At 38.3% G+C, this 16,730-nt stretch overlaps 1 protein-coding gene across 1 annotated transcript in view; it reads right to left on the bottom strand.

Moving 5' to 3' along the window:
• Positions 1-16,730, bottom strand: part of col11a1a (collagen, type XI, alpha 1a) — a 201,585-nt gene that overhangs the window by 11,979 nt on the left and 172,876 nt on the right. Inside the window, 9 exon segments of the mRNA XM_062021721.1 lie at positions 2,252-2,498; positions 2,568-2,621; positions 2,695-2,730; positions 2,807-2,860; positions 6,221-6,328; positions 9,148-9,201; positions 12,404-12,457; positions 12,701-12,808; positions 12,882-12,935. Coding sequence (XP_061877705.1) covers positions 2,252-2,498; positions 2,568-2,621; positions 2,695-2,730; positions 2,807-2,860; positions 6,221-6,328; positions 9,148-9,201; positions 12,404-12,457; positions 12,701-12,808; positions 12,882-12,935 — 769 coding nt within the window.

The raw sequence follows: 16,730 nt of genomic DNA, 5'->3' as shown, positions 1-16,730 counted from the left end.
TGGGGGGTGGGGGGTGGGGCGGGGGCGTGGTTAAGGGCGTGGTTAATAGGGGAGTATATTTACAGCTAGAATTCACCAACTCAAGTATTTCATATATATATATATGAAATACTTGACTTTCAGTGAATTCTAGCTATATATATATATATATATATATATATATATATATATATATATATATATATATATATATATATATATATATATATATTTATTTTATTATACATATAAATAAAATAAATACTTGAATTTCAGTGTTCCGGGGGCTATCCAGTAGATGGCAGTATTGTCCTGTTTAACTTCTCCTCCGTTCATGACTCGGCCACCGTGTTCAATGGAGAAGTCTGTTTTACAAAATGTACAGGCAACATAATTACAAACCCCTTCCCCTTCGAACTGTCCTGGATGAACTGAAATTCTTGTTTCCATTCGTTTTGGAACTTGCAAGCGTATTTCTTCATCTTGCTCGTCGACGGCGTCGCCATGTCTGTAACGTCCTCGTTCTTCTGCTTCGTCTCCTTGTTGTGTGCGCAGTTGTGCACTCTACTCTCTAAAAGCCCTAGATGTTATGACGTCATTGGGCAGGCAAGCTGTTTATATTGTGGGAAAGCGGACGTGAGAACAGGCTGTCCCCACTCTCAGGTCCGCATTGAGCTGGAGGGGGCGTGGCCTCCAGCTCCGGCTGAATACCGGGAGTTTGTCGGGAGAAAATTTCTGCTGGGAGGTTATCGGGATATGCGCTGAATACCGGGAGTCTCCCGCTAAAAACGGGAGGGTTGGCAAGTATACATCACACCCTGACTTATTTGGAGTTTTTTGGTGTTTTCCTGTGTGTAGTGTTTTACTTCTTGTCTTGCGCTCCTATTTTGGTGTTCATTATCATGTACGGATGTACTTTGTGGACGCCGTCTGCTCCAAACTCTGTAAGTCTTTGCTGTCGTCCAGCATTCTGTTTTTGTTTACTTTGCAGCCAGTTCAGTTTTAGTTTCGTTCTGCATAGCCATCCCTAAGCTTCAATGCCTTTTCTTACGGGCACTCACCTTTTGTTTATTTTTGGTTTAATCATCAGACACCTTTTCACCTGGCATTATTGCCTTTATTTTAACAAAAAATCTTAGTGTACATGAAACATATGTTTATTATTGCAATTTAGTCCTTAAATAAAATAGTGAATATACTAGACAACTTGTCTTTTAGTAGTAAGTAAACAAACAAAGACTCCTAATCAGTATGCAGTAACATATTGTGTCATTTATGTACCTATTATTTTGTCAACATTATAAAGGACAAGCTGTAAAAATGGATTATTAATGTATTTGTTCATTTCCTGTTAATATCTGCTTATTTTCTGTTTTAACATGTTCTATCTATACTTCTGTTAAAATGTAATAATCACTTATTGTTCTCTTCTTTGATACTTTACATTAGTTTTGGATGATACCAAAAATTTAGGTATCGATCCGATACCAAGTAGTTACAGGATCATACATTGGTCATATTCAAAGTCCTCATGTGTCCAGGGACATATTTACTGAGTTTATGAATATAATATGAATTAAAAAAAAAAAAAAGATTTTGTAACGATAAAAAATATTGATGTAATCATAGTAGTATCGACTAGATACGCTCTTGTATTTGGTATCATTACAGTGGATGTCAGGTGTAGATCCACCCATGGCGTTTGTTTACATTGTGACGCCGGTGAGCTATTGTATCCTCCTACGGTGTGTAGTGAAGCATGTTTAGATATTCCTCGTCCTGCAGTGATAATGATACTTGTAAGAAACTCAATTTATTTGTCGCCATGGAAGCCAGGATTAGTGACTTAGAAGTAGCTGGACGTTAGCCGCTGGCTAGCTAGCCATGTATTAAAGCACCTCTTCCTGAGGGTGTTTCAGTGTTATAACTTCACCTTTATCTTTACTTTTTAAGTCAGAATGCGTCCATTCTCCCTTTTCTGTCTACACACTGTGTCTGCTTGTAAGTACTCTGTGTGTGTGCGCTGCCGAACATGCTCCTCTGCTCGTAAAACCAGCAATGTCACAACTCGACGACGACGCGCTGTCATGCCCCGGGAACCGGTACTTTTCAAACAGTATAGTACCGTTATTGATTAATTAGTACCGCAATACCATATTAGTAGCGGTATGCCGTACAACCCTATTACACATTATTGTGGACTATGGTGGACGCTCCAAAGTGTGACCTCAGCAAATCTTACAAAACCTATTCAGTTTTTCTCCGGACTTACCATCAGGGAATTCTGGGTGGCTGAGCTGCAGGTCTTTGCATGTCCTGGCTGGGTTGTTCTGCGTGCCCATGGGGTATTTCATACGCTCAATATCTTGCTTGAGGTTGTTGAGCGAGCCAAAGACGTCCTCCATGCCCTCGCCGTAGTCCATAAAAGTGCCGGCGGCGTCGGACTGCATGTCGCTGGAGCGCTTGGTCTTCTTGGGGGAGCGGACGGGTAGAGGCTGGATGACCTCACCTGGCGGGCCCTATGGAGTGCGTTCACCACGTTTAGTCTGAGAAACGTGCTTGGTGTGTTGGTGAAATGGTTTACTCACAGGAGGACCTGGAGGACCAAGGGAACCTGTGTCTCCTTTGGAGCCGGCTGGACCCTGAGGGACACATGAATCATGTTAACCAAGTTGGACAAACAAGTGGTATCTCGGGGTATTCAAAACCACTCACAGATGAACCCTTAGCTCCCTTAGGACCTTGAGGACCCTGAGTGAGACAAAACAGAAGGACATCAGTACGGCAAAATCCTTCTTTTTGTTGAAATCTAAATGAACGGACTCACAGGTAGACCAGGGGGTCCAGGGGGCCCGAGAGGACCTGACGACCCACCGATACCCTATGAGAAGATGAGATGGAGGCAACCGTGAATTCACCAGCATTAGTCCACATGGTCGAGCATAAAAATGTATTATATTTGTCGACAGTAGTTGTGATGTCATCACTCGTGTTTTCAATTTGTTTCTTTCTGTGCCGATGATTTTGCCGTTGTCCCGGTCATACTTGCCAACCTAGAGACCTCTGAATTCGGGAGATGGGGGGTAGGGGGAGGGTTGAGGTGGGCAGGGTTAGGGGGGGGGGGGTTGGTGGTAGCGGGGGTGTATATTGTAGCGTCCCGGAAGAGTTAGTGCTGCAAGGGATTCTGGGTATTTGTTCTGTTGTGTTTATGTTGTGTTACGGTGCGGATGTCCTCCCGAAATGTGTTTGTCATTCTTGATTGGGGTTGAGGTGGGCGGGGTTGGGGGTGGCGGGGTTTGGTGGTAGCGGGGGGTGTATATTGTGGCGTCCCGGAAGAGTTAGTGCTGCAAGAGGTTCTGGGTATTTGTTCTGTTGTGTTACGGTGCGGATGTTCTCCCGGAATGTGTTTGTCATTCTTGTTTGGGATGGAGGTGGGCGGGGTTTGGTGGTAGCGGGGGGTGTATATTGTAGCGTCCCGGAAGAGTTAGTGCTGCAAGGGATTCTGGGTATTTGTTCTGTTGTGTTTATGTTGTGTTACGGTGCGGATGTCCTCCCGAAATGTGTTTGTCATTCTTGTTTGGGGTTGAGGTGGGCGGGGTTGGGGGGGGGTGTGTGGGGTTTGGTGGTAGTGGGGGGTGTATATTGTAGCGTCCCGGAAGAGTTAGTGCTGCAAGAGGTTCTGGGTATTTGTTCTGTTGTGTTACGGTGCGGATGTTCTCCCGGAATGTGTTTGTCATTCTTGTTTGGGGTTGAGGTGGGCGGGGTTTGGGGGGGAGGGGCGGGGTTTGGTGGTAGCGGGGGGGGTGTATATTGTAGCGTCCCGGAAGAGTTAGTGCTGCAAGGGGTTCTGGGTATTTGTTCTGTTGTGTTTATGTTGCGTTACGGAGCGGATGTTCTCCTGAAATGTGTTTGTCATTCTTGTTTGGGGTTGAGGTGGGCGGGGTTTGGTGGTAGCGGGGGGGTGTATATTGTAGCGTCCTGGAAGAGATAGTGCTGCAAGGGGTTCTGGGTATTTGTTCTGTTGTGTTTATGTTGCGTTACGGTGCGGATGTGCTCCTGAAATGTGTTTGTCGTTCTTGTTTGGTGTGGGTTCACAGTGTGGCGCATATTTGTAACAGTGTTAAAGTTGTTTATACGGCCACCCTCAGTGTGACCTGTATGGCTGTTGATCAAGTATGCCTTGTATTCACTTATGTGTGTGAAAAAGCCGTAGATATTATGTGCCTGTGCTGACACGCTGTTTGCATGGAAGATAAGCGGATGTGACGACAGGATGTAGAGGACGCTAAAGGCAGTGCCTTTAAGGCACGCCCCCAAAATTGTTGTCCGGGTGGAAATCGGGAGAAATTCGGGAGAATGGTTGAGATTTTCGGGAGGGGCACTGAAATTCGGGAGTCTCCCGGGAAAATCGTGAGGGTTGGCAAGTATGGTCCCGATCCATGATGTGGTTATTTATTTTTGCAATGATCTGATATGGCTAATTTTAAGATTTCCTGTTCGGATGTTTGTTTGTTTGAGGACATTCAACACAAGGAAGAAAGAACATCAGAAAGAATGTGAAAAAGAGACAATTGGAAGGTTTACAAGAAGCCTAAAACAAAAATCAGAACGGGAAATCTTAAAATCAGCCATATCAGATCATTGCAAAATAAATAACCACATCATGGACCGGGACAACGGCAAAATCATCGGCACAGAAAGTAACAGATTCAAACAATGGATTGAGGAGGCGATCAAACTAAGGAAGCCAACCAGGTAGACTTGACAGGTCTGCCTGGTTGTCCACGCCTACAAGAACAGCTGATAGGCAACACGTCACAGTGGTCAGGTGACCCTTCTGAAGAAGACTGCGGACGACAGTCGAAACACGTCAGGTAAAAAGTCCATCCAATATACTGAAAATATTGTCTGAGTACAAGAACGTTTGAAAAGTCCTCTTAATGAATGAATTAGTCATCTTTGTTGTTAGTAAGCACATGCCTAAAATAACTTAAGCTGCATTTAGAAGTTCATGGTAAAACTAGAGCCATTAAATATGTGTACGCTTTATTATCCCACTAATCGTGAGGATAATCGTTGACTAATCGACGACCAAAATACTCGTTAGTTGCAGTCCTAATGAGTAGTAATACTGTGAGTAATCAAAGGGTGCATGGAATTACTGATGAACTATTATGGATTATGTTTTTAAAAATTGGGGGAAATTTGTCAAGTGGAATCTCGTTTTATAAACCCCTCCTTGTATGAACTGTTCGACTTACGAACCGAATAAAAATTGCCATTGTAGGTGGGTTGGTTGATCGCTGGTGGCTCATTCAGCCAGCACCGCGGTAGTGTGCTGTCCGTTTTAGCCTTTTTACTCCATTCTTCTAGTACTGCGAGCTCAATATGAGTCCAAAGAAAGCAACGGACAAGCGATGTGTGGCTTGTAACAATAAGGAGGTCTCCACAGCGTTGTCAACACTTCCTTTCCACCACTCCCCTTCCCTTCTACTGCACGCAAAGATTAGCCCACAAGGTAAGAGTCAATTCTATTTTCTTTATATCTAACCAGAGTAGCTACCCGGGGGTTAAATAAAGGAGTTTAACGATTTCAAACTGTGAGTGCGCCACACGGCTAGTGACAGTGTGTGTTTGTTTCTTTGATATACAGTACTGTATATCAAACAAACAAAACAATACAATTTCAATTAAACAGCCAAAAGAACAACAACTAACCGAGCTGTCCTCATTTGCAGTCGCCCTTCCAACAGGCACACACACTGTCACTAGCCGTGTGGCGCACTCACAGTTCGAAATCGTTAAACGCCTTAGTTTAACACCCAGGTAGCTACTATGGTTAGAACTAAAGAAAATCGTGCTTTATATTGTATTCAAAGTGCACAAACATTTACTAAACCATTGATTTTTGTCGAGGCTGGAACCCATTATTCATGTTTACATTGTTTAGGTTAGTAAATCGAGGGTCCACTATACTTGGGTTATCTATTTTAATCATCAAATGACATTATTGTGACCTACTAAAATACTTCTAGGAGATTGTGTATAGAATTGTTAAAATACTCAACGTACATTACTTTAAAAATGGCTCCACTTTGAGGATTTATTGGTAAACATCTATTATTTTTTAAAATGTTTATGTTATCAAAATATTAGTTATTGAATTGACCAATATTGACTGAACATTTGAGAGAAAATGGGGAGAAAAAAAACTGTTAGAAGCTGGACATAAACTACTTACATTGTCTCCCTTGCCACCGGGTGAACCTTGGGGTCCGGGCAAACCTCGGTCTCCCTTCTCTCCTTGCTCACCGGGTGGTCCGATCAAACCGATCAGACCTGGATGTCCCTGGAAAAGAAAAAGTGCACAATTTAAAGTACAACCAATGTTGTAAGAATGTGTACAAAAAATATTACATTTTAACATTTCTGTCATCAAAGATTTGCGTCAGCCTGCAACACAGAGTCATTTTGATAGTAGGCTAATATAGCTAATTAGCCACTTACATCATGTGTTGCCTTCATCATAACACTTATATAAGACTTTTAAAGTCATTTTGATAGTAGGCTATTATAGACACTTACATCATGTGTTGCCTTCATTATAACACTTATATAAGACTTTTAAAGTCATTTTGATAGTAGGCTAATATAGACACTTACATCATGTGTTGTCTTCATTATAACACTTATATAAAACTTTTAAAGTCATTTGGATAGTAGGCTAATATAGACACTTACATCATGTGTTGTCTTCATTATAACACTTATATAAAACTTTTAAAGTCATTTTGATAGTAGGCTAATATAGACACTTACATCATGTGTTGTCTTCATTATAACACTTATATAAAACTTTTAAAGTCATTTGGATAGTAGGCTAATATAGACACTTACATCATGTGTTGCCTTCATTATAACACTTATATTAGACTTTTAAAGTAATTTTGATAGTAGGCTAATATAGCTAATATAGACACTTACATCATGTGTTGCCTTCATTATAACACTTATATTAGACTTTTAAAGTAATTTAGATAGTAGGCTAATATAGCTAATATAGACACTTATATCATGTGTTGCCTTCATTATAACACTTATATTAGACTTTTAAAGTAATTTTGATAGTAGGCTAATATAGACACTTACGCCATGTGTTGTCTTCATTATAACACTTATATAAGACTTTTAAAGTCATTTTGATAGTAGGCTAATATAGCTAATATAGACACTTACATCATGTGTTGCCTTCATTATAACACTTATATTAGACTTTTAAAGTAATTTTGATAGTAGGCTAATATAGACACTTACGTCATGTGTTGCCTTCATTATAACACTTATATAAGACTTTTAAAGTCATTTTGATAGTAGGCAAATATAGCTAATATAGACACATCATGTGTTGCCTTCATCATCACACGTATATAAGACTTTTAAAGTCATTTTAATAGTAGGCTAAAATAGACACTTACCTCATGTGTTGCCTTCATTATAACACTTATATAAAACTTTTAAAGCCATTTTGATAGTAGGCTAATACAGCTAATTAGCCACTTACATCATATGTTGCCATCATAATAACACTTATATACTGTAAGTCTTTTAAAGTCATTTTGATAGTAGGCTAATATAGACACTTACATGATGTGTTGCCTTCATTATAACACTTATATAATACTTTTAAAGTCATTTTGATAGTAGGCTAATTAGCTCATTAGCCACTTACATCATAAGTTGCCTTCATTATAACACTTATATAAGTCTTTTAAAGTCATTTTGATAGTAGGCTAATATAGCTAATATATACACTTACGTCATGTGTTGCCTTCATTATAACACTTGTATAAGACTTTTAAGGTCATTTTGATAGTAGGCTAATATAGATAATATAGACACTTACATCATGTGTTGCCTTCATTATAACACTTATATAAGACTTTTAAAGTCATTTTGATAGTAGGTTAATATAACTAATATAGACACTTACATCATATGTTGCCTTCATCATAACACTTATATAAGTATTTTAAAGTCATTTTGATAGTAGGCTATTATAGACACTTACATCATGTGTTGCCTTCATTATAACACTTATATAAGACTATTAAAGTCATTTTGATAGTAGGCTAATACAGACACTTACATCATGTGTTGCCTTCATTATAACATTCATATAAGACTTTTAAAGTCATTTTGATAGTAGGCTAATATAGACACTTACATCATGTGTTGCCTTCATTATAACACTTATACGCGTCTTTTAATGTTTTGCGGCTCCAGACCCATTACTTTTTGGTATTTGTGGTCCAATATGGCTCTTTCAACATTTTGGGTTGCCGACCTCTGAGCTAGACAGACACGTCTTTGTTTTTTCCAACCGTGGGAAGGAAGAAAGTGCGTGCGAAGGACAACGCCGAGAAGAAGTGGATGACATTCATTGATAAATCATCGGAAACATGACCGAGGTGTGCGTGCAGACAACTCGGCGGAGCACTGCTACAACCTGCAGCAGAATTAGTGGAAAAAGGCTAAACAAACGGCAGCCAAAGGCGGTAAAGTGATTAGTAAACAGCACACATTTATCCATAAAAATATGGAGAAGTTGCTGATGGTGTTGTGAGAATGCTTGGAAATGTTGTATATATTATAACATTGCTAAAACGACTGTAGTTGTTACTTGTAGATTTTATTCTATTGACAGTATTAGTTCGAGAAGTGTGTTTTTCTTGTCAAAAAACATGTCACACGTTAAATGATAGTGTTTTTTGAGGGCCCAGAACGGACTAATGGCAATTCAACTCCCTTCAACATTGATTCCAGACGCGAGTATTTGGAGTTATGCGCTCCGTCACACAAGCAATTCAACTCCAGGCACCACTAAACTTGTTGTTATTCGTCAGTGTGCGGGAGGCAGCTTTGACGGAGTAATGCGGCTTGTCACAACATATACAGCACGTCGTTACTTCACCTGCAAATTTGACAGAGACAGCCAGGACGTGATTAGAGCGATACATCACCATTCTTTTATGGCCCACCAGGGGCCCCAAACAAATGAATAATGTGTCTGTATGAATGCAACTAATACAATATGTATTGTATACCATGCACGAAAAGTTGGGCTTTCAGACAGAATAACTTTGATCAAAAGGGGGAACTTTTGCTCACCTTTTCACCCTTGGAGCCTGGGTCACCTTTCAGACCGGGAAGTCCTGGAGGACCCTGAGTAAAAGTGGCAATGACAAGTTAAACAGCGTGACTGGAAGGGAATCAAACAACAAAAAAGCAGAGTGAAATGTAAGAGCTTAAAGTCCAACATTGCTTCGTGGTAGTGAGGGATGGGTACCGATTTAGGTCATTTTTTACTGTAGAAGGGTTGTCCCGGTAACAAAATTTTGGTACTGGTACCAAAATGCACTTTTTGATACTTTTCTAAATAAAGGGGACCACAATAAATGGCTTTATTTTAACAAAAAATATTAGAGTACATTAAACATGTGTTTATTATTGCAATTTTTGTCCTTAAATAAACTAATGAACATACTAGACAACTTGTCTTTTGGATTGGTGGACTAAGAAAGGTGTCTAGAATAGTGTTGTCTCGATACCAATATTTTGGTACTGGTACCGGTATCAAAATGTATTTTGATACTTTTCGGTACTTTTCGAGAACTTTTCAAAATATGGACTAAGAAAGGTGTCTAGAATAGGGTTGTCTCGATACCAATATTTTGGTACTGGTACAGGTACCAAAATGTATTTTGATACTTTTCGATACTTTGAGAACTTTTCTAAATAAAGGGGACCACAAAAAAATTGCATTATGTCTTTATTTTAACAAAAAATCTTAAGGTACATTAAACATATGTTTGTTATTGCAATTTTTGTCCTTAAATAAAATAGTGAACATACTAGACAACTCGTCCTTTGGATTGGTGGACTAAGAAAGGTGTCTAGAATAGTGTTGTCTCGATACCAATATTTTGGTACTGGTACCGGTACCAAAATGTATTTTGATACTTTTCGGTACTTTTCGAGAACTTTTCAAAATATGGACTAAGAAAGGTGTCTAGAATAGGGTTGTCCCAATACCAATATTTTGGTACTGATACCGGTACCAAAATGTATTTTGATACTTTCGATACTTTGAGAACTTTTCCAAATAAAGGGGACCACAAAAAAATTGCATTATGTCTTTATTTTAACAAAAAATCTTAAGGTACATTAAACATATGTTTATTATTGCAATTTTTGTCCTTAAATAAAATAGTGAACATACTAGACAACTTGTCTTTTGGATTGGTGGACTAAGAAAGGTGTCTAGAATAGGGTTGTCTCGATACCAATATTTTGGTACTGGTACCAAAATGTATTTTGATACTTTTCGAGAACTTTTATAAATATGGACTAAGAAAGGTGTCTAGAATAGGGTTGTCTCGATACCAATATTTTGGTACTGGTACAGGTACCAAAATATATTTTGATACTTTGAGAACTTTTATAAATATGGACTAAGAAAGGTGTCTAGAATAGGGTTGTCTCGATACCAATATTTTGGTACTGGTACCTTTACCAAAATGTATTTTGATACTTTTCGAGAACTTTTCAAAATATGGACTAAGAAAGGTGTCTAGATTAGGGTTGTCCCGATACCAATATTTTGGTACTGATACCGGTACCAAAATGTATTTTGATACTTTTCGATACTTTGAGAACTTTTCTAAATAAAGGGGACCACAAAAAAATGGCATTATTGTCTTTATTTGAACAAAAAATCTTAGGGTACATGAAACATATGCTAATTATTGCAATTTAGTCCTTAAATAAAATAGTGAACATACTAGACAACTTGTCTTTTAGTAGTAAGTAAACAAACAAAGGCTTCTAATTTAGCTGATGACATATGCAGTAACATATTGTGTCTTTTATCATTCTATTATTTTGCCAACGTTATGAGGGACAAACTGTAAAACATGATTATTAATCCACTTCTTCATTTACTGTTATTTTCTGGTTACTTTCTGTCAGAATAATTGTATCTAAGTTACCATAAAATTTTGTGTTGCCATGAGTTCCCGGCGAGAAGACAAAAGCTGTCTTTGATCCTACCAAGAAGAAGGCTTGTAAAACTCTACTGTGTAGGATGGGAAGCAACATGAAGGTGTTCTGTTTCTTTGATGCATTGTAATCCACAGAAAGATTTTGTCTTGACCCGAGATCTACAAAGCAAAGAGGAAGCAGGACCTGACCCCCCTCCAGGCACCTTTTCTTTGAACTGTTTTGTAATCAAAGGCGATGGCTGTTTACGACCCCCGTCCCTTTAGAAACAGCTGTTGCCATGTAATCAGGGAAAGTCCAAATAAAAGAGAAGGCGTACAATCTTTGGAGACACTGTTCCAGGGTACAGGTGTACGTGTTTCTCCTCATTGAGCCAAATTTAATTCTGTCTCTGTTTGATTCCTTGCTTCTTGTCTTGTTTAATAGATGTCATCAGTGTTTGAACCTGACACTTTCTGTTTCAGCATGTTCTATCTACACTTCTGTTAAAATGGAATAATCACTTATTCTTCTCTTGTTTGATACTTTACATTAGTTTTGGATGATACCACAAATTTGGGTATCAATCCGATACCAAGTAGTTACTGGATCAGACAATGGTCATAATTTAAGTCCTCATGTGTCCAGGGACATATTTACTGAGTTTATATACATTTTAAAAATAGGAAAACAAAATTTTTTGACGATAAAAAATATTGATGTAATTATTGAAACTAGATACACTCTTGTACTTGGTATTATTAGAGTGGATTTTAGGTGCAGATCCACCCATGGCATTTGTTTACACACACAAAAGTACCAAAAATTGTTACACAATTGAGTACTGTATTTTTCGGATTATAAATCGCTCCGGAGTATAAATCGCACCGGCCGGAAATGCATAATAAAGAAGGAAAAAACATATAAGTCGCACTGGAGTATAAGTTGCATTTTTGGGGGAAATTTATTTGATAAAATCCAACACCAAGAATAGACATTTGAAAGGCAATTTAAAATAATTAAAGAATAGTGAACAACAGGCTGAATAAGTGTACGTTATATGAGGCATAAATAACCAACTGAGAACGTGCTGATATACGCCTAGTCTCTTACGTGAATGAGATAAATAATATTATTTGATATTTTACGGTAATGTGTTAATAATTTCACACGTAAATTGCTCCAGAGTATAAATCGCACCCCCGGCCAAACTATGAAAAGAACTGCGATTTATAATCCGAAAAATACGCTACTGGTATCTGCACCATGTTGATTTAAATGTGAACGGTACCCATCCGTAGTAAGACTGATACTTGACACAACTGATAAATCACAACATCTTTAACTCTAACTTGAAGGTATCTTTTAGAAAGTGAGGCTTACGAACCATGGGACCAGGCGGACCGTCTTGTCCTGCAGAGCCGGGCAGTCCTTGTTCACCCTGTGAAATACATTCATACCATTACACAATGTTCTCTTCCCAATACCAACTCACTTTTGAACTAATGAGTTGCTAATCAACGTGTCTTTTTATCAATTTTTTGAACAGAGATCTGCATCTGCAGCTCAATCTTCCATAGCTGATATTTAGTTTTTCTTTAGACCGCAACCAATTTTTTGGTCAATCAATTTCTAATTTCAGTAAAAGGAATACAAAGTTCTGTATGTTGGTATTTGGTCTTACAACTGGGCCGGGGATTCCACGTAGACCCTCCGGACCAGGCTTTCCGGCAGGTCCCTGAGGCCCGACGGGTCCCGTTTTACCAGCTGGACCCTCAGACCCGGCTTCACCCTGCAAATGGAGAAAATAGTTGTAAATCTGTACTAGGCGGTGAAAAACACTACTAATAAAATGTTTGTTATACCTTAGCGCCCTTCTCTCCCTGTCGGCCTTCAGCACCAGCAGCTCCCGGAGGTCCCTGGGAAGGACGACAGGATTGTTTTTTTTAATCCTTTTCACATCATGTGACGCAACCAGACAGGTGGTGAATGTTACCTTGTTTTTGACCTTTCAAAAACATTTTGTATTAGGCATGACTGGCATAGGATTGACTCTTTTTTTTTTTTAATCAAAGCGCAGACTGTGTGAATTCTCCCCAGCGAGCACTGTTGAACATCACTGACCTTTGAAAGGAGTCCAACCGAGACAGGAAGGACGAGACAATTGAAGGCGTTAAGAGAATCTGGCGTTCTTGAACGCTACTTTAGTGGTGTCGAGATACAGCATTGAAAAGACTATCCGGACTGCACAGATCTTTGTTTTTTTCCTTCAACTCGTTTTACCAGAATTGCACTCCGTCCGAGTGGTCCGCCCAAAGCTGGAGTGCTTATCGATCGGTAGGCGAAATTGAAGCCCCCTCCTCCCATTCTTGCCTCGAAGCTTTAATCTGCTTGTGGTCTGTTCACTTGGAAACTGGTCAGCTTCTTCATCAGCAGAAAATATATATATATAGAAACTGTTTGGGTGGGTGTATTAATACTTGCGTTTGTTCTGATCTGCAAATCGTTATCATGGTACCAACTTTACAAGGGACCTTTAACTCCAAACAAACCAAAAACGGTATGGTTTTTTTGTAGTTTTCATGACTATTTACATTGCAGATTGTCACTGAAGGCATCAAAACTATGAATGAACACATGTGGAGTTATGTACTTAACAAAAAACAAGGTGAAATAACTGAAAACATGTTGTATATTCTAGTTTCTTCAAAATAGCCACCCTTTGCTCTGATTACTGCTTTGCACACTCTTGGCATTCTCTCGATGAGCTTCTAGCACACCTGTGAAGTGAAAACCATTTCAGGTGACTACCTCTTGAAGCTCATCGAGAGAATGCCAAGAGTGTGCAAAGCAGTGTGTATATATATATATATATATAGGGTTTCCCACACATTCATTTATTTGTGGCGGCCCGCCACGAAAGAATTACGTCAGCCACAAATAAAAAATAAAAATAAAAAATATATATTTTTATTTTTATTTATTTTTTTGTCCTGTACAGCTTCTCAGGCAAATCATATAGTAGATGTAGATGCCCATATCGGCTGTTCAGATTTACTTTACAAAAGAGAAGTGTAGGATACTTCTCTTGTTGCCTTATTTGTATTTGACTTTATTAAATGTATTTATATTAGAAACACAACATGTGTATATAACAAAGGGTGCAAAGTCTGCAGGCAGTAGGAAACACATGGTTAAGTCTAGGGAGTAAAACTGATGGCAGTCTAAAGTTCAAGATTTTTGGAGCTCTTTGTTCAGTGGATCAGATGTTTGATGAAGCTCTGTGTCTATCTACCACCACTACTGTTTTCTGTTTATTTGTTACTGACTGTGGCAGGACACCTCTGCCTCTGTTTCACTTTATGTTGCTGGTAAATAATATGGTTGTAGTACTAGGCTAAAGTTAAATTATTTAGTATGCACTAATTAAAGGGGCAGAGCTTTGAGACATTTTAGCTTTTATATTTTATAAGATATATTTTTTGTAAGAACCACAATTAATAAATACATTTCAGTGAATAACTTATTGTTCAAATCTGTATATAAATATGTACATAAAGTGTTGTAATTATATTGTAAAATGGATGGATGGATAGATGGATGGATGGACGTTTAAAACAAAACTGTTATTATTAATTAGTAAGTATACATTTTTTGAGCCTTTTTAGAGAAAATCATATTATTGTAGTACATTATGCAAATTACTTGATGATGTCATGGTGACCACGCCCATAGCCACGCCCCCACCGCCACAGGTATCTTGGCAGTTTATGGGAAACACTGTGTATATATATATATATATATATATATATATATATATATATATATATATATATATATATATATATATATATATATATATATATATATATATATATATATAAAATCATCAACCTCCAGGCTGATGATTTTAGCTTGTCCTGAAGAATTTGGAGGTTATCCTCCATTTTCATTGTCCAATTTACTCTCTGTAAAGCAGCAGTTCCATTGGCAGCAAAACAGGCCCAGAGCATAATACTGCCACCACCATGCTTGACGGTAGGTTTGGTGTTCCTGGGATTAAAGGCCTCATCTTTTCTCCTCCAAACATATTGCTGGGTATTGTGGCCAAACAGCTAATTTTTTGTTTCATCTCACATAGCATGGACAAAGATAAGACCTTCTGGAGGAAAGTTCTGTGGTCGGATGAAATTCTTCAGGACAAGCTAAAATCATCAGCCCGGAGGTTGGGTCTTGGGCGCAGTTGGGTGTTCCAACTGGACAATGACCCCAAACACACGTCAAAAGTGGTAAAGGAATGGTTAAATCGGGCTAGTATGAAGATTTTAGAATGGCCTTCTCAAAGTCCTGACTTAAACGTGTGGACAATGCTGAAGAAACAAGTCCATGTCAGAAAAACCAACACATTTAGCTGAACTGCACCAATTTTGTCAAGAGGAGTGGTGACAAATTCAAGCAGAAGCTTGTGGATGGCTACCAAAAGCGCCTTATTGCAGGTAAACTTGCCAAGGGACATGTAAGCAAATATTAACATTGCTGTATGTATACTTTTGACCCAGCACATTTGCTCACATTTTCAGGAGACTCATAATAAATTCATAAAAGAAGCAAACTTCATGAATGTTTTTTGTGACCAACAAGTATGTGCTCCAATCACTCTATCACAAAAAAATAAGAGTTGTAGAAATGATTGGAAACTCAAGACAGTCATGACATTATGTTCTTTACAAGTGTAAAGCGGCTTTATATATATATATATATATATATATATATATATATATATATATATATATATATATATATATATATATATATATATATATATATATATATATATATATATATATACACTACCGTTCAAAAGTTTGGGGTCACCCAAACAATTTTGTGGAATAGCCTTCATTTCTAAGAACAAGAATAGACTGTCGAGTTTCAGATGAAAGTTCTCTTTTTCTGGCCATTTTGAGCGTTTAATTGACCCCACAAATGTGATGCTCCAGAAACTCAATCTACACAAAGGAAGGTCAGTTTTGTATCTTCTGTAACGAGCTAAACTGTTTTCAGATGTGTGAACATGATTGCACAAGGGTTTTCTAATCATCAATTAGCCTTCTGAGCCAATGAGCAAACACATTGTACCATTAGAACACTGGAGTGATAGTTGCTGGAAATGGGCCTCTATACACCTAAGTAGATATTGCACCAAAAACCAGACATTTGCAGCTAGAATAATCATTTACCACATTAGCAATGTATAGAGTGTATTTCTTTAAAGTTAAGACTAGTTTAAAGTTATCTTCATTGAAAAGTACAGTGCTTTTCCTTAAAAAATAAGGACATTTCAATGTGACCCCAAACTTTTGAACGGTAGTGTATATATATATATATATATATATATATATATATATATATATATATATATATATATATATAAACAGTTGACGCACGCAGGGGTAGATCTTGCTTGGGTTTTTGGCTGAGACCAGGGATCTTGGGCTCGATACGTTTGCCGTGGTTATATATCTAAACCAAGACAGGAAACTACATGGAAGCCCAAACCAAAGGGGGGAACGAAGGAGACCCCCCCCTTCCTGACGGTGAATCTGAAATTGATAGCCGTTGAAGTCTTTATTAGACATCAAGGAAGACGCTAACAAGGGTGGTTGTGGGCCTTCCAGGATCTCCCTCATATTTCTCAATAATCCAAACAGCGT

Source organism: Entelurus aequoreus, linkage group LG15 (genome assembly GCF_033978785.1).
Source record: "Entelurus aequoreus isolate RoL-2023_Sb linkage group LG15, RoL_Eaeq_v1.1, whole genome shotgun sequence".
In the NCBI taxonomy this organism is placed as follows: Eukaryota; Metazoa; Chordata; class Actinopteri; order Syngnathiformes; family Syngnathidae; genus Entelurus; species Entelurus aequoreus.
This window is presented reverse-complemented; position numbering and strand designations above follow the sequence as displayed.